Source organism: Dipodomys spectabilis, unplaced genomic scaffold (genome assembly GCF_019054845.1).
Source record: "Dipodomys spectabilis isolate Male_0828 unplaced genomic scaffold, ASM1905484v1 ptg000097l, whole genome shotgun sequence".
Taxonomy (NCBI): Eukaryota; Metazoa; Chordata; class Mammalia; order Rodentia; family Heteromyidae; genus Dipodomys; species Dipodomys spectabilis.
The window spans coordinates 4016553-4037714 of NW_024870774.1; the positions used below are offsets into that span (position 1 = coordinate 4016553).

The window sequence follows — 21162 nt, forward strand, 5'->3', positions numbered from 1 at the left end:
TAGCTCCATTTCTGGCTTTTTCTGCTTATGTGGTGCTAAAGAATTGAACCCAGGGCCTCATGCATGCAAGCAAGCACTCTACCACTGAGCCACCTTCCTAGCCCTGATCTGGATATTTCTGAGATAGAGTCTTGCTTTTTTTTTTTTTTTTTGTGACAGTTCTAGGGCTTGAATTCAGGGCTGAGGCGCTGTCCCTGAGCTTTTCTGCTTAAAACTGATACTCTACCACTTGGGCCACAGCTCCGCTTCCAGATTTTTTTGAGTTAATGGAAGAGAAGAATCTGACAGGCTTTCCAGCTCAGGCTCACTTTGAACTGTAATCCTCAGATCTCAGCCTTCTGAGTAGTTAGGATTACAGGCCTGAGCCACTAGCAAAAGCCTCAGTGTCTTGCTTTTTTGCTGGCCTAGACTGGATTCATCCTACATAGTTGGGATATTGGGGACACACTATGCCCATCTTTTCTTCTTATGTAAGCTGGCCTTAAATGACAATCCTCCTGACGTCTGCTACCCATAGCATAATGCACAGAAAGATTCATGCACAAGGGGCTGGGAAGGTGGCTCAGTGGTAGAGCGCTTGCCTTGCATGCCTGAGGCCCTGGGTTCGATTCCTCAGCACCACATAAGCAAAAAGAAAAAAGCCGGAAGTGGCGCTGTGGCTCAAGTGGTAGAGTGCTAGCCTTGAGCTGAAGAGCTGAGGGACAGCGCCCAGGCCCAGAGTTCAGGCCCCATGACCGGACAAAAAAAAAAGATTCATGCACAAATATCAAGTGTGATACAGTGAATTTTCTCCAAGTGAACACACATGGGGGGGGGGGGTCACCAAAACCCATATCAAGAAATTGGCATTGGAGTTGGGTGCTGGTGACTCACACCTATATTCCTCAAGAGGCTGAGATCAGAGGATCCAAGTTTGAAGCTAGACTCTTATCTCCAATAAATCAGCAAAATGCCAAAAGTGGAGGTATGGCTCAAGTGGTAGAATACTAATCTTGAGCAGAAAAGCCAAGTGAGAGTGCAAGGCACTGAGTTTAAGCCCCAGTACTAAAAAAAAAATAAAAAGAAAGGAAGAAATTGGCACTGGGAACTGGTCTTGTAATCTCAGCAGTCCAAAGACTTAAGGTAGGAGGATTGAGAATTTGAGGTTAGGCTGACTCAGAAGGAAGTGAGGAAGGAAGAGCTCATCAGTTTGAGGTGGGAAGAAAAGGAGTGGTAGTTAATGAGCTCAGAATGAGACTGCTGTCTACAGCATTGACGTTTTCTGTGTAGATTCTTCCTTCTCCAGGGAAACTCTGATTGGGGTTAGGGGTGAATGCAGAGGGGAGTCAGTGGTGGAGAAGTCATATTCGCCTCACAAAGGGTTGAAGAAAGTGAGCTTGCATCTTAAAGGAGGCAGAGAAACTAATCTGCGCTAAGAAGCAGCACCAGCTGGAAGGGGGCTTGAGTATCTGCAGCCCCAGAGAAGCCCAAGACTGTTAGCTAGAAGTTATGGGCAGAAGCTTTGGATTAGTGGAAAGAAGAGTTAAAGTCTCCTTAAAAAAAAAATGTGAGCCACTGGGCACCAGTGGCTTACACCTGTAATCCTAGCTACTCAGGAGGCTGAGATCTGAGCATTGCAGTTCAAAGCCAGCCCGGGCAGGAAAGGCTGTGAGACTTATCTCCAATTAACTACCAGAAAACCAGAAGTGGTGCTATGGCTCAAGAGACATAGCACTTACCTTGAGCTGAAGAACTAAAGGACAGCACCTAGGCTCAGAGTTCAAGCCCCATGACTGGCAAAAAAATAAAAAATAAAAAGGCATAAGTTAGCCAGGTACCGTTGGTGGCTCATATCTGTAATCCTAGCTACTCAGGAGGCTGAAATCTGAGGATCACAATTTGAAACCAACCCAGGCAGGAAAGTCCATGAGACTCTTATCTCCAATTAATATGTATGTGTATGTATTTTTAAAAAATTATTTATTTATTTATTTTATTATTTTTTTTTAACTATTTTTTTTTTGGTCTGGTCGTGGGGCCTGAACTCTGGGCCTGGGCACTGTCCCTCAGCTCTTCAGCTCAAGGCTAGCGCTCTACCACTTGAGCCACAGCGCCACTTCCGGCTTTTTTTTTCTTATGTGGTGCTGAGGAATCGAACCCAGGGCCTCAGGCATGCAAGGCAAGCGCTCTACCACTGAGCCACCTTCCCAGCCCAAAATTATTTATTTTTTTGTTGGTATGGGGCTTAAACTCTGGGCCTGGGCACTTCCCTCGGCAATTCAGCTCAAGGCTGGTGCTCTACCACTTTAGCCACAGCGCCACTTTCAGTTTTCTGGTGGTTTTATTGGAGATAAGAGTCTCACGGAGATTCCTGCTCGGGCTGGTTTTGAACTGTGATCTTCAGATTTCAGCCTCCTGAGTAGCTGGGATTATAAGTGTGAGCCACCAGCTGCATTGTGCTCTTATCTCCAATTAAACACACGCACACAAAGCTGAATGTGGAGCTCTGACTCCAGTGGTAGAGGGTTAGCCTTGAGCACAAAAGCTTAGGGACAGTGCCTAGGACCAGAGTTCAAGCCCCAGGACTGGCACTAAAAATAAAAGAAGATAAGTTGTCTAATACAGTATTGTGAGTTTGTAGATAGACCCCGGGAATTTGAGGTAGAAAATGGATTAAATAGTAGCCGTATTTTCTTTAAATTTTGTGTGTTACATGTTTAAAGCTATCAGTGCAGGAAGGATTGTATATTTCATGTTCTTTTCAGAAACTGTTTAGTTTACTTTGTTATCTAAACTAAACTTGGGCACCAATCCACAGAGGACCTGCTAGCATTGTTTCTTTCTGGATCAAACACATCTGATAGTTTCTGGGTGTAGGATCCATAGGCTGGATCTGGTCTGATGATCCAATTTAGCAGCATCTTTTTAGCTCTTAAGATGTCTTCATCTTCATCCCTCCTCTTCCTCCTGGGATTATAGCGAGAATGAAGCTGCATTTGGGTCAAGGGTTAAAGGTCACTTAAGGATTTGGCCTACTGTTGGGTAGAGATTAAATGGCTCCTGGAGGTATCTCTGTCTCTGTATGTTTTTGTGTTTCTGTTTGTCTTTCTGGAAGTACAGGGGTTTGAACTCAAGTAAGTCCTCTACCTTTTGAGCTATGCTCAAAGCGCTAGAAGGGTACAGCATCTCTATCTTTGAGATTAATTTGCATCAGTCTCTATTATTCTGAGCCTGTGGTCCCCTCCTGTTTTGAAGCAGGAGATTAGACTCCTCTTTTTTTTTTTTTTTTTGGTCCGTCGTGGGGCTTGAACTCAGGGCCTGGGCGCTGTCCCTCAGCTCTTCAGCTCAAGGCGAGCGCTCTACCACTTGAGCTACAGCGCCACTTCCGGTTTTCTGGTGGTTTATTGGAGATAGGAGTCTCACGGTCTCTCCTGCCCGGGCTGGCTTTGAACCACGATCCTCAGATCTCAGCCTCCTGAGTAGCTAGGATTACAGGCGTGAGCCACCAGCGCCCGGCTCTAGACTCCTCTTGAAGAACTGTACACTTGGCTGACTGGTGCCTGGTCAGCTGTATTGGCTGGCCTGAGGATAAACAGCTTGGACAGCACTCATATTCATTTCCTGATTCTGTGGCCAGTAGGTTATGGAGGAAGCAGGGCTCTGGGGAGTGAGGGCTAGCTCTCTTTAGGCAGTTCCTTCTGTTCCCTGGCTTCTTTCTGTAGGATTTCCTGCTGCATTCACACTGTGCCCCTGTACTCAATACCAAGAACAGATCAAGGTAGAGTGGTGGGGGGAAGGAGAAGCATAGAGGTTAGAGAAGGGATTCTTACGGATGGGTATGGAAGTAGAGAAGCAGGAGGGATTAAAACAGAAAAAAACCTCTTATAGTCATAGCTATTTAGGAGACCAAAAAACAGAAGTGGAGCTGTGGCTCAAGTGGTAGAGTGCTAGCTATAAGTAAAAAAAGCTCAGAGACAGCATCCAAGCCCTCAGTTTAAGCCCAAAGTACTGGCACCAAAGAAAAAACAGAAAGAACCCCCAAATATATATCCTCATTGCAGAAATTGCTGTAGTAAAGGGTAATAAATTGATTGGTTGTTCCTACTTTTCTCTGTCCAGTTCTTCTTTGGGCAGATCTAAGAAGAGAATGCTATGGTTTTTAGCTTCAGACTTTTTTTCATGTGTGTCAATACTGGGGTTTGAACTCAGGGCTTAGGCTTTGTCCCTTCTTCACCCAAGGCTGGCTGGCTGTTATTTGTGTCATACCTCCATTTCCAGTTTTTACTGGTTAATTGGAGATAAGAGTCTCACTGACTTTGCTGCCCTGGCTGGCTTGGAACTGTGATCCACAGATCTCAGCCTCTTGAGTAACTAGGATTATAGGAGTGAGCCACTGGTGTCTGGTTCAGACTTGTTTATACGTGTGCATGCATATGTGTGTGTGTGTGTGTGTGTGTGTGTGTGTCCGTCTGTGTGTCCATCAGTCCACGCGTCCTTGTGTGTATGTCCTGGGGGCCTGGGCATTGTCTCTGAGTTTTTTTGCTCTAGGCTAGCACTCTTATCAGTTAAGTCAAAGCTCCACTTCTGACCTTTTATGTGCGTAATTGCAGGTAAGAAAGAGTCTCCTGAACTTTGCTGCCTGAGTTGGCTTTGAACATCATCCTCAGAATTCAGCCTTCTGAGTAGCTAGGATTACAGGCGTGAGCCACCAGCACTGGGTTGGCTCAGATTCTTGATTGTGAACTAGCATTAGTCCCTTCTGTTCTATTCCAGTTGAGTGTTGGGACACACAGTTACCACACAGGCTAAGCTGGAATGCATATGAGGGGTTGATGCACACAGCAATGTCACTTGCACCGGATGTTTGAGTGGGAAGGTTGGCTTGCATTGCCATCACAAGCCACCAGCCAAGTCTGGAATTACGGGGCAGAGGTTACATATGGGGAGAAGGGGAGTGCAGACTGTTGAATTGCTGGAGGTGGAAGTCCAGGTAGTAAGGGAGGGATGACTGGCTGAGCCTCAGCTGAGGAAAATCAACATATCTGACAGATTTGTGGAGGGCAAGATACAGGCCCTTTGGACATGTAGGATTCCTGGGGAGACTGTACACTTGTGTCTTTAATTATTAACTTAGCACCTGGATGGCCTAGAGCAGTGGGTGCATTTTTGCCAAGCCTTGTGATAAGGTTTAGTTGTTTATTGTCTTGTTTATTAGGCAGAATGGCAGGTGTTTGAATAGGACTGGAGTGCCCTTCTCAGGAAGAGCTGGAAAGAATGTAGGCGGGAATAGAATGGGGGTGGAAGGCAGAGTAGCTGTTCCCAGAGGCCAGTTTTTCTTGCTTTTCACAATGAAGTAGACTAGATAGGATCTCTTGCTTTTGCCCTATGTGGGCCTGAGACCATAATCATCTTCATCCATAGCTAGGATTGCAGGCACATATCACCTTACCTGGCTTTGTAGTTGAGATAGGAGAGGGGTATCTTGTTAACACTTTGCTCTGGTTGGCTTTGAATTGCGATTCCAGGTTGGTACCACTATGCATGGTGTTTCAGTTGCTGAACTGAGGGAGGAGCCATGAAGTGGCTTACCATGCCGCCTGGGGTAGCTGTGTGCATGGACTTGCCTACAGTTGACAAAGGGGCTGAGAGACTTGGAATGAACCTAAAAGTTTTTCTTCTGACTGGCTTCCATCTATGGGCTTCCCTTCTTGAACTTCTAAAATAATGGAGTATAACTTTTCTGGGGGAAAGGAGTAATGAAGTTAATGGATTTCTTGGAGATGATTTTTATTTTTTGGTGTTAGGGTTTGAACCCAGGACCTCAGACTTGCTAAGCATATGATCTACCACAGAGCTACACTGTAGTCCCTTCTCTGAGATTTTTTCCCCCTCATGCTTTCTAGGTAGGCTTTCTACCACTTGAGTTATACTAGTCATTTGTGGTTTTTTTTTTTTTTTTTTGTGGGGCTTGAACTCTGGGCCTGGGCGCTGTCCCTCAGCTCTTCAGCTCAAGGCTAGCACTCTACCACTTGAGCCATAGCACCACTTCTGGTTTTCTGAGTGGTTTATTGGAGATAAGAGTCTCACTGGACTTTCTTGCCAGAGCTGACTTTGAACCGTGATCCTCAGATCTCAGCCTCCTGAGTAGCTAGAATTACAGGTGTGAGCCACTGGCATCCATCTTGTTTTTTATCTAGGGCAGCCTCAGATTATGATCCTCCTATATACTGCTTTTGCTTGGCTGGAATCACTGAGGCATTGTTTGTTGAGATGGAGTCTCATAACTTTTTGCTTGGGCTGTCCTTGAACCATGATCCTCCTTATGTCTGCCTCCCAACTTGCTATGATTACAGGTATGAGTATACATGCCTGGCCCCTCCTCTTGAGGATCTTTTTTTTTTTTTTTTTTGGTCAGTTGTGGGGCTTGAATTCTGGGCTTGGGCACTGTCCCTATGCTCTTCATCTCAAGATGAGCAAGCCCTCTGCCACTTGAGCTACAGTCCCACTTCTGGTAGTTAATTGGAGATAAGAGTCTCACAGACTTTTCCTGCCCAGGCTGGCTTTGAACCACGATCCTCAGATCTCAGCCTCAGCTAGGGTTACAAGTGTGAGCCACTGGCACTCGGCTTTCTCTTGAGATTTTGATGAAAGATAGAGAATCTTTTAATAGACAAGTGTATATACTCAGACATATTAACAATTGGCTAGAGAATTTCAGGCCTTGTTAAGAACCTGGCTCTAAAGGTGAACTATGAATTTTACTGCAGCTCACCCAGGTAAAGGGATTGACTGTACTCCAGAGTACAAGGATGTGAGGAATGTGTATAGCTCTTGCTTCTGCATTGTTCAATCAGGAGAAATGCCTTGTTTTCATTCTACAAGAACTGCTCTTAGCTGTAAGAATTTTTGCAGGCTCAAAACAAGCATCTAAGTTGGCAGGCACTGGCCTCCATCCTAGTCCTTGACCTTCTGCCCTGACCTGCTGGCCCAGACCCTGGATAAATCACAACAGGATTCCTCAAGGTTAATATCATGGAGCCAAAACTCCTAGTGCCTGTATTTTATTTTTATTGTGCCAGTCCTGGGCCTTGAACTCAGGGACTGGGTACTGTCCCTAAGCTTTTTTTCTTTTGCACTCTTACCATTTGAGCTACAGCTCCACTTCAGGCTTTTTTGATGGTTAATTGGAGATAACAGTCCCGTGGATTTTCCTGCCCAGGCTGGCTTTCAACCATGATCCTCAGATCTCATCTTCCTGAGTATTTTAAGATTATTGCTCTTTTGTGTCTTTCCATATAAAGAGTTGGGGGCTTGGGCTGGGGTGAAGTTGTGTGTCCAGCAAGTGCCCTGTGAATGGAAATGGTGAAGATACTGTGAGGCAGAGCAGGGCAGAGACCAAATACATAAGCTGATTTAGGCCGAAGGGTCTATGTTGGTGAGTGATCTTGGATTTAAAAATTGCCGGTGACTCATGCCTGTAATCCTAGTTATTCAGGGGGTTGAGATCTGAGGATCATGGTTCAATGCCAACCCAGGCACGATCCATGAGACTCCAATAAGCCACCAGAGAACTGGAAGTGGTGCTGTGGCTCAATTGGTAGAGCACTTGCCTTGAGCTGAAGAGCTGAGGGACAGTGCCCAGGCCCAGAGTTCAAGCCCCATCACCGACCCCCCAAAAAAAAATTGCTTGGGAGTCTGAGGCTCTCTGAGTGGGAAGTGTCAGGCACCAACTGATGTTATTTTCCTTTCAGGTCTTTTAACCTTCGTTAACTGTGCCTATGTCAAGTGGGGAACCATGGTGCAAGATTTCTTCACATATGCTAAAGTAGTGGCGCTGATTGCTGTTATCATTGCAGGCATTGTTAGACTTGGCCAGGGTAAGAAATAACATTTGTTATGCATTTTTTTTTGGTGGATCACATTCATACATACTTTGTCCCTTATTTAATCTGGGTGTCCCAAGATCCTTATTTAGTAGGCCTTATTATTATTATTATTAACATTATTCCGTTTTTGTGTGTGAGCTGCTATTGGGGCATGAATTGAAGGTCTTGTGCTAAGCTTTTCCCACTGAAGGCTGGTGCTCTACCACTTGAGTCACCCCCACTTCTGAGCTTTTTACTGACTATTTGGAAATAAGAGTCTTAGATACCTATCTGTCCCAGCTGGCTTTGAACTGCTGTTCTCAGATCTCAACCTCCTGAGTAACTAGGATTACAGACATTGGCCACTGAACACCTGACCTTATTTTTCCCTTTTTTACCAGCCAGGAAATTGGCTACAGAATCAAGTCTCTTGGCTAAGTTCCTAGTGTAGGGAGGCTGAAATTTATAACTAGGCAGTCTGTCCTTTAGCTAAGAGGTGTCTTAGCAAAGAGGCTGCCAGACATGTTCAGGGAATTGGCTGTTAGAGATTGCTGTCAGGGATATTAGTTTGACCTTTCTGCCCTTGGAAGTGGGTAAGGTCAGAAATGACCTCCTTGCTAGTTTCCAGCTATGAATTTACCCTACAATCACTCTGTTGACCTGGATGGGCATACTGAGGCCTAACTTTCCTCTGCCCTGTGTCTACCCCTGGCTAGTATAAAGGGGACAGGACCCAGGCATCCTGGAGAGCAGACAGAATACTGCTCCTGTTCTCTGGCCCTTCTGTTCTGTGGTTGTTAATTATCTTGGAAAGCCACTAGGAGTTTGTGTGGGTCTATAATTCTAGCTACTCAGGACTCTGACATCTGAGGATCCCAGTTTGAAGCTAGCCCAGGCAGGAAGGTCTGTGACACTATTATCTCCAGTTAACTACCAGAAACCTGGAGGTGGAGGTGTGGCTCAAGTTGTAGAGTGCTAGCCTTGAACAAAAAAGCTAAAGGACAGTGCCCAGGCCCTGAGTTCAAGCCCAATACACTCCCCCCCCCCCCCCCCCCCCCGCCCCCCGCCCCTCTATGCGAAAGCATGCACTCACGTGCATGCTACCTGGGTTTTCCTGTTAGGATCCCATTATTCCATCCTGGCCTGTCTTCTGTTCCTTTCTTTCACTGTACTCTCCTATTAGAGGTGTTCTAAGCCATTTACCTGTTTCATCACTGTATTCTACTTTCTTTCTTTCTTTCTTTCTCTCTCTCTCTCTCTCTCTTTCTCTTTGTTTTTTGGGTCCGGTCATGGGGCCTGAACTCTGGGCCTGGGCGCTGTCCCTCAGCTCTTCAGCTCAAGGCTAGTGCTCTACCACTGGAGCCACAGCGCCACTTCTGGCTTTTTTTTTCTGTTTATGTGGTGCTGAGGAATCGAACCCAAGGCCTCATGCATGCAAAGCAAGCGCTCTTCCACTGAGCCACCTTCCCAGCCCTGTATTCCACTTCTCTATTGGATCATCTCAGGGTTGGGGGAGCAGGCCACTAATCCTCTGCTTTCCATTGTTCTTGGGTTCTAGGAGCCTCCGCTAACTTTGAGAACTCCTTTGAGGGTTCATCATTTGCAATGGGTGACATTGCCCTGGCATTGTACTCAGCTCTGTTCTCCTACTCTGGCTGGGACACCCTCAACTATGTCACTGAAGAGATCAAGAACCCTGAGAGGTAGGTACCTCACTGCTGATTTTCCATAGCAACGATATCCATTAAGTTAAACTCCTACTGTGTGGCTGCTGCCTCTGGTATAATTTCATCAGCATAATTTCCATAAATGGGAGGGCTAAGGCCCAGATTGAATTTGCCCAGTATCTCAGGAACTGAACTGAGGCTTGAACTTGGCTTGGGTGCTGTCCTTGTGCTCTTCAGCTCAAGGCAAGCACTCTACCCTTAAGTCACAGCGCCACTTGTGGTTTTCTAATGGTTTATTGGAGATAAGAGTTTCATGGAGGGCTGGGAAGGTGGCTCAGTGGTAGAGTGCTTGCCTTGCATGCATGAGGTCCTATTCTATTCCTCAGCACCACATAAGCAAAAAAAGGCAGAAGTGGCACTGTGTCTCAAGTGGTAGAGCGCTAACCTTGAGCTGAAGAGCTGAGGGACAGCGCCCAGGCCCAGAGTTCAGGCCCCACGACCAGACCCCCCCCCCAAAAAAAAAAAAAAAAAAAAAAAGAGTTTCTCGGACTTTCCTGCCCGGGCTGGCTTTGAACAGCGATCCTCATATCTCAGCCTTCTGAATAGCTAGGATTACAGGAGTGAGCCACCGGTGCCCAGCGAACTGAGCTTTCTTGGGCCTGTCTTGCAAAGTCCTTTTTTTGTGTATGCTAGTACTGTAGTTTGAATTCATACCTCTGAACTTGCTCAGCTTCATTGTTCAGCTAGCACTCTATTAGTTGACGTATGTCTTCTTTTTTTTTTGTCAGTCCTGGGGCTTAACTCTGGGCCTGGGCACTGTCCCTCAGCTCTTCAGCTCAAGGCTAGCACTCTACCACTTGAGGCACAGTGCCACCTCTGATTTTTCTGGTGTTTTATTAGAGACAAGAGTCTCAAGGACTTTCCTACCTGGGCTGGCTTTGAACCGGGATCCTTAGATCTCAGTAGCTAGGATTATAGGTGTGAGTCACCAGTGCCCGCCTTTGTTGTTGTTGCTTTGTGTGTGTGTGTGTGTGTGTGTGTGTGTGTGTGTGTGTGTGGTGTATGTCATTTCTGGGGCTTGAACTCAGAGATTAGGTTCTGTCCCTCAACTTCTTTGCTTAAGGCTAGCGTGCTACCATTTGAGCTGCAGCTTTGCTTCCAGCTTTTTGCTGGTTATATTGGAGATAAGAATTTCATTGGGGGAGAATGTGACTTAGTGGTAGAGTACTTGCTTAGCAAGCATGAGGCCCTCAGTACTGATCACATAAACAGAAAAAGTTAGAAGTGGCACTGTGGCTCAGTGGTAGAGTCCTAACAATGAGCAAAAGAAGCTCAGGGACAGTGCATAGGCCCTGAGTTCAAGCTTCAGGACTGGCAAAAGGAAAAAAAAAAAAAAAAAAAAAGAAGAGTCTCATAGAATTTTCTATCTGAGCTGGCTTCAAACTTTGATCCTCAGATCTCAGCCTCCTGAGTAGCTAGGATTACAGTTATCAACCATCACTGCCTATCAGTTCTGCTTTTTGCTGGTTAATTGGAGGTGGAGTCTCTTAGACTTTTCCCTCATAAGACTGTCTTAAAACTGTGATCTTGCTCTCAGTCTGAGTTGGATTACAGGTATGAGCAACGGGTAACTGGCTATGAATTTTTCATTAAAAGGAATTTTCAAATATTCTTTCATGCATGCATGCGTGCATGCATTAATTAAAGCAGGTTGTATATGCTTCTGCATGTTTTATTTTTACCTTGCATTAGTTGTACAAGGAGGGTTTCATTGTGACATTTCCATATGTGTAAACAATGTTGATCAACCTCGCCTCTTTGATCTCTCTCACCCATTCTACTTTTCCTTTTGAAAGCAATTCCAGCAGGTTTCATTGTTCTTTTTTTTTATCCATGCAAGTAAAGTATATCAATCATGTTGATGTATAATTTCAAAAATTTTTTTTCACTGGGGGGGGGGAGGGTGAGGAGAGACATTGTGCAAAAAGAAAGGTACTCCTTATCTGACTTATGTAACTGTAACCCCTCTGTATATCACCTTTATAATAACAATTAAAAAATTAAAAAAGAGCCGGGCGCTGGTGGCTCACGCCTGTAATCCTAGCTACTCAGGAGGCTGAGATCTGAGGATCTCGGTTCAAAGCCAGCCCGGGCAGGAGAGAACGTGAGATTCCTATCTCCAATAAGCCACCAGAAAACCGGAAGTGGCACTGTAGCTCAAGTGGTAGAGCGCTGGCCTTGAGCTGAAGAGCTGAGGGACAGCGCCCAGGCCCAGAGTTCAAGCCCCACAACGGACAAAAAAAAAAAAAAAAAAAAAATTAAAAAAGCCAGGCACTGGTGGCTCACATCTGTAATTCTAGCTACTTAGGAGGCTGAGACTTCAGGATCTTGGTTCAAAACCAGCTCAGGCAGGAAAGTCCGTGAAACTCTTACCTCCAATTAACCACCAGAAAACTGGAAGTGGCCCTGTGGTTCAAGTGGCAGTGTGCTAGCCTTGAGCTGAAGAGTGGAGGGACAGCGCCCAGGCCCAGAGTTCAAGCCCCATGACCAACCAAAAAACAAAAACAAAGCAAAATTAAATTCTTTTCTTGCTGGGCACTGATGGCTCATGCCTATAATCCTAGCTACTTAAGAGGCTAAAATCTGAGGACTGTGGTTTGAAGCCAGCCTGGGAAGAAAAGTTCATGATTTTTATCTCCAGTTAACCACCAAAAGTCAGAAGTGGAAGTGTGGCTCAAATAATAGAATGCCAGGCTTGAATGAAAAGGTCAAATGAGCTCAAGATCCTGAGTCAAGCCTCAGTACTAGCACACACACACAGATTATTTTTTTTCCTTGATAAATCTTTCACCCATCCTAGCCAATTGACAATAAAGTTAGGTCACAGACTTTCAGAAACCTCCTTAGGTTTCCATTAGGATATCTTGCTAACTTAATTCCTTCTGACTGTGTGGTACAGCTTTAGTCATTCAAGTGCATCACTCTTCAGTTACTCTGATTTGCCTTGTCCTGTAGAAGGACAAGGTGCCTGGAGTTTGTCTTTCCACTGATTTGTTGGATGACCTTGAGGGAATTGCCCTGCCTTTTTTGCAATGCCTTTTATCTTTCTTGAAATTGAGGATACTCAGTTATAGGATCTCTAGGGCTCTTTTCCTGGCTCCAAAATATCATGATTCTGAAACTAAGATTTGACAGGGACCACAATTTTAAGAATTTTTAAGAGAATAACAACTATATTCCAATCAACTCCTTTGGCTTTAAGAACCAAAGAGCACTCTTAGTACACCAAAAAAAGTTGGTGTTGCACCAATGAGCGCTGGGATAGTAGAGGCAGGCCCAGGTCTGAATGGTGCTTCCACCTACTGGACAGAAGGTGAATAATAGAAGAGGGCCTTCCCCCTTCACCTCTCTTGAAATCTCTCTGCAGGTTGTTTTTAAAGTTCATGATGCTTTTAGGCTAGAGGGACCTTGAGAGTTCTTGCTCTTGGCCACTATTTAGAATGATGTCTTATGTTCTAAAACTGATCAAGGGGTGGGTGGAATCACCTCCCAGGTTGCTTGTGTTCATACGTGCGCGCGTGCGCGCACATACACACACACACACACACACACACACACACGGGACATGACAATACATACTGCTCTTCCTACTGAAGGTCTAGTTTATTCTCTGAAGCTTTTAGATTTCACAACTTGCTTTTGTTATTTCTTATTATGTTTCTTAGTCTTTTTTAAAATTATCTTTAAGTAGTTAAAGGGGTTTCAATTCAGCATGTCAATTTATGAGTTTAATACATCTTGATCGGTGTCACCCCTTCCATTGTTTTTTTCTGTCCCCTATCTATTATTTCTAGTCTTAAGACAAAATTTCCAGGGTTGATGATCTTAGAGTAGTTCTGATACTAAGAGAGCTTTGGATATAAAAATAAAACCAGTCTCATCTAATCTTCCAGGTTGTTTTCATGCTGTGATCCCCTCTCCCTCTCTTTCTCTTTCTCTCTCTCTCCCCCCCCCCCCCCACCTCCCCCTCCTTTCTCCTCTCTCTCTTCTCTCCTCAGCAGTACTGAGGGTTGAACTAAGGCCAGGGCCTGGGTGCTGTCCTTTAGCTTTCTTTTTTTTTTTTTGGGTCCGGTCGTGGGGCCTGAACTCTGGGCCTGGGCGCTGTCCCTCAGCTCTTCAGCTCAAGGCTAGCACTCAACCACTTGAGCCACAGCGCCACTTCCAGCTTTTTTCATTTTGCTTATGTGGTGCTGAGGAATCGAACCCAGGGCCTCAGGCATGCAAGGCAAGCGCTCTACCACTGAGCCATCTTCCCAGCCCCTGTCCTTTAGCTTTCTTACTCAAAGCTGGTACTCTACCATTTGAATCATAACCTTCACTTAAATTTTTTTTTTTTGCTAGTTAATTAGAAATAACAATCTTACAGACTTTCCTGCCCTGGCTGGGTTCAAACCAGAATCCCCAGATCTTAGCTACTTTGGTAGTTAGGATTATAGGTTTAAAGTACTGGTGCCTGACCCTTTCTTAAATTTTTTTTTTTTTTGGCCAGGTGCCAGTGGCTCACACCTGTAATCCTAGCTACTCAGGAGGCTGAGATCTGAGGATTTCAGTTCAAAGCCAGCCCAGGCAGAAAAGTCCTTGAGACACTTATCTCCAATTAACCACCAGAAAACTGGAAGTGGCACTGTGGCTCAAGTGGTAGAGCGCTAGTCTTGATCTAAAGAGCTCAGAGACAGTGCCCAGAATTCAAGCCTTACGACCTACCAAATTTTTTTTTGTGTGTGTGTTGTCTTCTTTTTTTTTTTTTTTTTTGCCAGTGTTGGGGCTTGAACTCAGGGCCTGGGCACTGTCCTGAGCTTCTTTTGCTCAAGGATAGTACTCTACCATTTGAGCCACAGAACTACTTTCAGCTTTTTCTGTTTATGTGGTACTGAAGAATTAACCTAGGGCTTCATGCATGCTAGGCAAGCACTCCACCACTAAGCCACCTTCCCAGCCCTTGGTGCCAGTCTTGAGGCTTATAGGGCCTGGACAGTGTCTCTGAGCCTTTCCGCTCAAGGCTAGTACTCTACCATTTGAGCCACAGTTCCACTTCCAGCTTTTTGGTAATTAATTGGAGGTTAGAGTCTCATGGATTTTCCTGCCCAGACTGGCTTTGAAAACTGCAATCCTCAGATCTCAGCCTCTTGAATAGCGAGGATTATAGGTGTGAACTACTGGTGTCTGGAATCCTTTCTCTTTTTTTGATTGGCCTTTGTCCCTCATGCTCTTTAGTTCCTAAGAGTTCAGAGCCTTAGCCAACACAAACTCAGAGACAAAGGAACTGGGGAAATGCATCAGCATTTTAGTGGGGGGCTGGGAAGGTGGCTTAGTGGTAGAGTGCTTGCCTCGCATGCTTGAGGCCCTGGGTTCGATTCCTCAGCACCACATAACCACATAACCAGAAAAAGCTGGAAGTGAGCACTGTGGCTCAAGTGTTAGAGCGCTAGCCTTGCGCTGAAGAGCTGAGGGACAGTGCCCAGGCCCAGAGTTCAAGTCCCATGACCTGAGTAAGGCAGGGATGTAACTGTAAGACTAATGCATCCTTTGTTCTGTTTGGTTTAGGAATCTGCCTCTCTCCATTGGCATTTCCATGCCTGTTGTCACCATTATCTACCTCTTGACCAACGTGGCCTATTACACCGTGCTAGAGATGAAGGACATCTTGGCCAGTGATGCTGTTGCTGTGGTAAAAAGATTTTCACTAGCAGGAGGAGCTTGAGGGCACACTGTGGGCTTCTGGGAATAATCCTAGCTCTTCCCAGAAAGGAGGTAGATAGCCTTGAGTACACCTAGCATACTGAGTTTGCAAGGAAGTTCTGTTACCTTTACTACAAGAGAGGGAGAACTTGAATAGATATGTATCTTATTCATGCCTTTCACCCCTTTTAGGCCCTGCTAATGACTTCTCTACCTTTTCTGTAGACTTTTGCAGACCAGATTTTTGGAATATTCAATTGGACAATTCCACTGGCAGTTGCATTATCTTGCTTTGGTGGCCTCAATGCCTCCATTGTGGCTGCTTCTAGGTAAGATTTTCATCTTTTGTTGGCAGGGTGGGTTGTATGAAGAGCTACATTAGGAGATGGTGGAATTCACCTGTGCTACCCTAAGATTTCTTTTATTGTTCCCATGAGTAGCATGTAGTTGTCAAGACTGTACTCAATACAGAATTCCATTCTGTATTCCACAGGCTTATGCAGAAGGGATGACAGAGAGGGAGGGAATTGTGGCAAGTGAACCATGTCTCCCCGTTTACTCAGCATTTCTTATCTAAATAGGCTTTTCTTTGTGGGCTCGAGAGAAGGCCATCTTCCTGATGCCATCTGCATGATACATGTCCAGCGGTTCACACCTGTGCCTTCTCTGCTCTTCAATGTGAGTGATCTCAAGGCCAAGCTAGAAAGCCAGATGCGGAGGAACTTTAGTAGCAGTAGTATATGTGGCTGTTTTTGCTTCCTGAAAGCCCTAGGGAGGATTCTGATAGAAAAACTATTGTTAGAAATGGCTGGGTGGCCAGGCACTGGTGGCTCACACCTATAATCCTAGCTACTGAGGAGGCTGACATCTGAGGATTCCGGCTCAAAGCCAGCCTGAGTAGGAAGGTCCCTAAGACTCTTATCTCCAATTAACCACCAGAAAACCAAAGTGGCACTGTGGCTCAAGTGGTAGAATGCTTGTCTTGAGCTGAAGAGCTGAGGGACAGTGCCCAGGCCCAGATTTCAAGCTCCACGACTGACATGCCCCCCACTCCCCCCCAAAATGGCTGGAATAAGCTGGATGCAGGTGGCTCATGTCTGTAATCCTAGCTCCTCAGGAGGCTGAGATCTGAGGATCAAGATTCCTAAGCCAACCCAAGTGGATACTCTTATCTCCAGTTAACCACCAAAAAGACAGAATTGGAGCTGTGGTGTAAAGTGGAAGAGTGCTAATCTTGAGCAGAAAAGTTCAAGAACAGCATCCAGCCCAAGCTCAAGCCCCATGACTGATCCCTGCCCCCTCCAAAAAAAAAAGGGGGGGGGAGGAGCTGGGTTCTGATGGCTCACACCTTAATCCTAACTACTCAGAGATCTGAGGACCATGGTTGGAAGCCCAGCCTGGGCAAGAAGTCCATGAGATCATCTCCAGCAAAAAAGCCCGAAGTGGAGCTGTGGCTCAAATGGTAGAGCACTAGCTCAGGGACAGCATCCAAACCCTGAGTCCAAGGCCTAATACTGGTACAAAGCAAAACTATTGATGGAATGATGGAATACCCACAATGTACATGGCACTGTGCTGCATGCTGCAGTGCTCCTGACAGAATGTAACTTTTCTAAGGAGTGCCAAGGTATAAAGTGCACAGAAGACATGGGAATGATGAATTGTTAAGACTGACTAATTGTGCCTTAAGTACAAGACATGATCATTTCTTGTAGGGACACAGGGTGACTGAAAGACTCATGGAGGGAGTGTACTTGAAAGAGATTTTTTTTTTTGGTCGGTGGTGGGCCTTGAACTCTGGGCCTGGGTGCTGTCCCTCAGCTCTTCGCTCAAGGCAAGTGCTCTACCTTGAATTACAGTGCCACTTCTGGTTTTCTGGTGGTTTATTGGAGATAAAAGCCAGCCCAGGCTGGCTTTGAACCACGATCTTTAGATCTCATCTTCCTGAGTAGCTAGAATTACAGGCGTGAGCCACCGGCACCCGCTTGAAAGAGATTTTGAAGGTTAAGATTGTAAAGATAGGGGCCTAAGATGAATAGCATCACAACATCTTGTAGCAAAGTATGTGGAGTTAAGTTGGAGAAAGTGCTCAAAATTTCAACTGGAGTCATTATGGAGAGGATATACAAAAGATTTGTTTTTGTTTATTTATTTATTTTTGGGTCTGGTCAGGGGGCCTGAACTCTGGGCCTGGGTGCTGCCCCTTAGCTCTTCAGCTCAAGGCTAGCACTCTACCACTTGAGCCACAGCACCACTTCTGGCTTTTTTCTTTTTGCTTATGTGGTGCTGAGGAATCGAACCCAGGGCCTCATGCATGCAAGGCAAGCACTCTACCACTGAGCAACTTTCCCAGCCCAAAGATTTGTTTTTGGTACTCAGGGTCTCAGTCTCTTGTCCATCCCTCCCTGCCCAACCCCCCCCTCCCAAGGCTGGCATTCTCCTGCCTGAACCATGCCTCCACCTTTAGCTTTACTAGTGAATTGGAGATGTCTCTGGAATTTGTCTGCTAAGCTGGTTTTGAACTTTGATCTTCAGATCTTAGCCTCCTTAGCTAGGATTAGTCATTAGCCACCAACACCTAGCTGCTGAAGACTTTTGTTTTTGGTTTTTGTTTCTGTCAGTCCTGGGGCTTGAACTCAGGGCCTGAGCACCATCCCCAAGTTTCTTTTTGCTCAAGGTTAGAACTCTACCACTTAAAAAAAGAAAAAAAAAGTGGGAAGGTGGCTCAGTGGTAGAGCTCTTGCCTTGCATGCCTGGGGTCCTGGGTTCGATTTCTCAGCACCACATAAGCAAAAAAAGAAAAAAGCCAGAAGTGGCGCTGTGGCTCAAGTGGTAGAGCACTAGCCTTGAGCTAAAGAGCTGAAGGACAGCGCCCAGGCCCAGAGTTCAGGCTCCATGACCGGAACCCCCCTAAAAAAATAAAAAAGAACTCTACCACTTGAGCCACAGTACCACTTCTGGTTTTTTGTTTATGTGGTATTGAGGAATTGAACCCAGGGTTTTGTGCATGCTAGGCAAGCACTCTACCATTAAGCCACCTTTCCAGCCCCTGCTGAATACTTTTTTTTTTTGCCAGTCTTGGGGTTTGAACTCAGGGCCTAGGCACTGTCCTTGAGCTTCTTTTGCTCAAGGCGCTCTACCATTTGAGCCACAGCACCACTTCCCACTTTTTGTTTATATGGTGCTGAGGAATTGAATCTAGGGATTTATGCATGCTAGGTGAGCACTCTACCACTAAGCCCTATTTCCAGCCCCTGCTGAAGACTTTTTTAGGGAATGTTTTGGGTTGTGTTGCAGAGGGTTAGCTTGGTAAAGTTTTGAAAAATGGACTGAAAAGGAGACTCAGGACTTGACCAGGGAGGGCTGGTCAACGGCTTGTGGGGAATAAAGGGAACTAAAAAGCACCTTGAGTAACAGAGGTCCTGTGGCTGACTTGGGCCTGTGTCTACAGGGTATCATGGCATTGATCTACTTGTGTGTGGAGGACATCTTCCAGCTCATCAACTATTACAGCTTCAGCTACTGGTTCTTTGTGGGGCTTTCTATTGTGGGTCAGCTTTACCTGCGCTGGAAGGAGCCTGATCGACCTCGCCCCCTCAAGGTATCTTACCATTCTATGTGGGACAGCTAGGGCTGCTGCTACAGATCTTACAAAATAGTTTATGCAGAAATCTTTGCCTGGCCCAGACAAAGACATGGTGGTCCATGCCTGTAATCCCAGCACTTGGGAGGCTGAGGCAGGAGGATCATGAATTTGAGGCCACTTTGGGCTTTAGAGTTTGAGGCCAGCCTGAGCTACGGCATCAAGACCTTATCTGGAAAAAAAACGAAGTGAGCAGGTGCTGGTGGTTCGTTCATGCCTATAATCCTAGACACTCAGGAGTCTGAGATCTGAGGATCCTGGTCTGAACCCTAGCCCAGGCAGAAAAATCTGAGACTTTTCAGTTAACCAACAAAAAGCTGGAAGTGGAGGTGTGGATGAAGTGGTAGAGCACTAGCCTTGAGCAAAAGAGGCAAGAGGGAGTGGGAGGCTCTGAATTCAAGCCCCAATACCAGCTCCAAAGCAAACAAATGACAATAGCCGTGTTGGGCATACAGCTCTGTTAGGCCATGTGTGATCCTAGCACCACAGAAACCTTTGGGACTAGATGATGGTTGTATGCTAAGTGGATGGGGTGTTCTATCAAAGAATGACTCCCCCAGCTCTTCAGACCTCTGATCTTTATGGGAGGTGGAGTTACTGTGTTGAGAATCCTAAGCTAACTGTTATTTCCTGTGCCCTTAGCTCAGCCTCTTCTTCCCCATTGTCTTCTGTCTCTGTACCATCTTCCTGGTAGCTGTTCCACTTTATAGTGACACCATCAACTCCCTCATCGGCATTGGCATTGCCCTCTCAGGCTTGCCCTTCTACTTCCTCATCATCAGAGTGCCAGAACACAAACGACCTGTTTGCCTCCGAAAGATTGTGGGTAAGCCCGATCCTCCAGTCAGCTCAGCTACACAGAAAGCCTGTTTTATGCAAATCTAGGCTCCCCAGTCACCTCTGCCCTTACCCATTCTTGTTGACCCTATGGCTTAACTGAATCATATCCTTCAGGCCAAGTCACATTCAGTGCCACTTAACTCAGCCTATCTGACCTCATCTCTGTTTTGACTCAAACCTCTCTTTGTAGCATCTACCACACAGTACCTCCAGATCCTATGTATGTCAGTTGCTGCAGAAATGGATTTGGAAGATGGAGAGATGCCCAAGCAACAAGATCCCAAGTCTAATTAAATACCATCTGGAATCCTGACATGTGGAAAGCTGGGACTTCTTGGCTGGAGTGAAGGGAGAAAACAAGGAAAGCTCACTTCTTTGGAGACTTGTCCAGAAGCCTGGTTTAGGCAGCTTCAGCCTTTGAACTTGCTCTTTAGAGATGAAAAGTAATTTATTTATTTTTCTACATATCGATCCAGACTTTGTAAAGGGATGATAAAACAGACTGCTGGGTGAGCGTGTCATGGGCAGGCTTGGTTTGATAGCACCTCTGATGGGCCTACCCATTCTTTTCCTTTACAAGGGCCAACACTGCTCCAAACTTGTCTCCTTTAGAGATGTGGAACTGTCACAGATGCTGGACAATAAAAGGGTTATGTTCCTATGGTATAAGTGGCTTACTAGATGGCTCCCATTAGCTTAGAAAACAGTTGAAAAGCAATCCATTTTTGATTCTCAGGCAAGCTGCTGAAAAGCGTAAGGCCATCTTTACGGACAGGACATTTGCACTACAATGTTACATACTGCATAAAAGTTTTACTGCTCATTTTTCGTCTCCAACATTAAGAATCTGAGCAAGTCCAGTTTTTGAAAGAAATTTTTACACTCAGTCATCTTGGGTAAAGAAATGTGGTTATTGAGCTGGGCGCCGGTGGCTGTCTGTAATTCTAGCTATTCAGGAGGCTGAGATCTGAGGATCACAGTTCGAAGTCAGCACAGGCAGGAAAGCTTGTGAGACTCTTATCTCCAATTAAAAAACCAAAAAGCAAGAGGTGGAGCTGTGGCTCAAGTTGTTACGATGCTAGCTAGCCAGACTTGAACAAAAAAGCTTAGGGACAGCCAGGTGCCAGTGGCTCACACCTATAATCCTAGCTACTCAGGAGGCTGAGATCTGAGGATTGTGCTTCAAAGTCAGCCCAGGCAAGAAAGTCCAGTGAGACTCTTACCTCCAATTAACCACTGGAAAACTGGAAGTGGTACTGTGGCTCAAAGTGCTAGAACACTAGTCTTGAGATGAAGAGCTCAGGGACAGTGCCCAGGCCCAGACTTCAAGCTCCATGACTGACAAAAAACAAACAAACAAAAAAACACCTCAGGGACAGTGCCCAGGCCCCGAGTTTAAGCTCTTTAAACAAAAACAAAGTGGCTATTT

General features: G+C 45.7%; 1 protein-coding gene across 7 annotated transcripts in view; it reads left to right on the forward strand.

The window, feature by feature from the left end:
- The window catches only part of Slc7a7 (solute carrier family 7 member 7), a 58806-nt gene extending 38415 nt beyond the window's left edge, over positions 1 to 20391 (forward strand). For all 7 annotated transcript variants that reach the window (XM_042686367.1, XM_042686365.1, XM_042686368.1 and 4 more), the window contains 8 exons: positions 7731 to 7856; positions 9403 to 9547; positions 15116 to 15239; positions 15476 to 15579; positions 15832 to 15928; positions 18702 to 18851; positions 19536 to 19719; positions 19924 to 20391. In XM_042686367.1, coding sequence (XP_042542301.1) covers positions 7731 to 7856; positions 9403 to 9547; positions 15116 to 15239; positions 15476 to 15579; positions 15832 to 15928; positions 18702 to 18851; positions 19536 to 19719; positions 19924 to 20027 — 1034 coding nt within the window. In that variant the 3' untranslated portion in view covers positions 20028 to 20391. The remainder of the gene's footprint in view (positions 1 to 7730; positions 7857 to 9402; positions 9548 to 15115; positions 15240 to 15475; positions 15580 to 15831; positions 15929 to 18701; positions 18852 to 19535; positions 19720 to 19923) is intronic.
- The last annotated feature ends 771 nt before the right edge of the window (positions 20392 to 21162 follow it).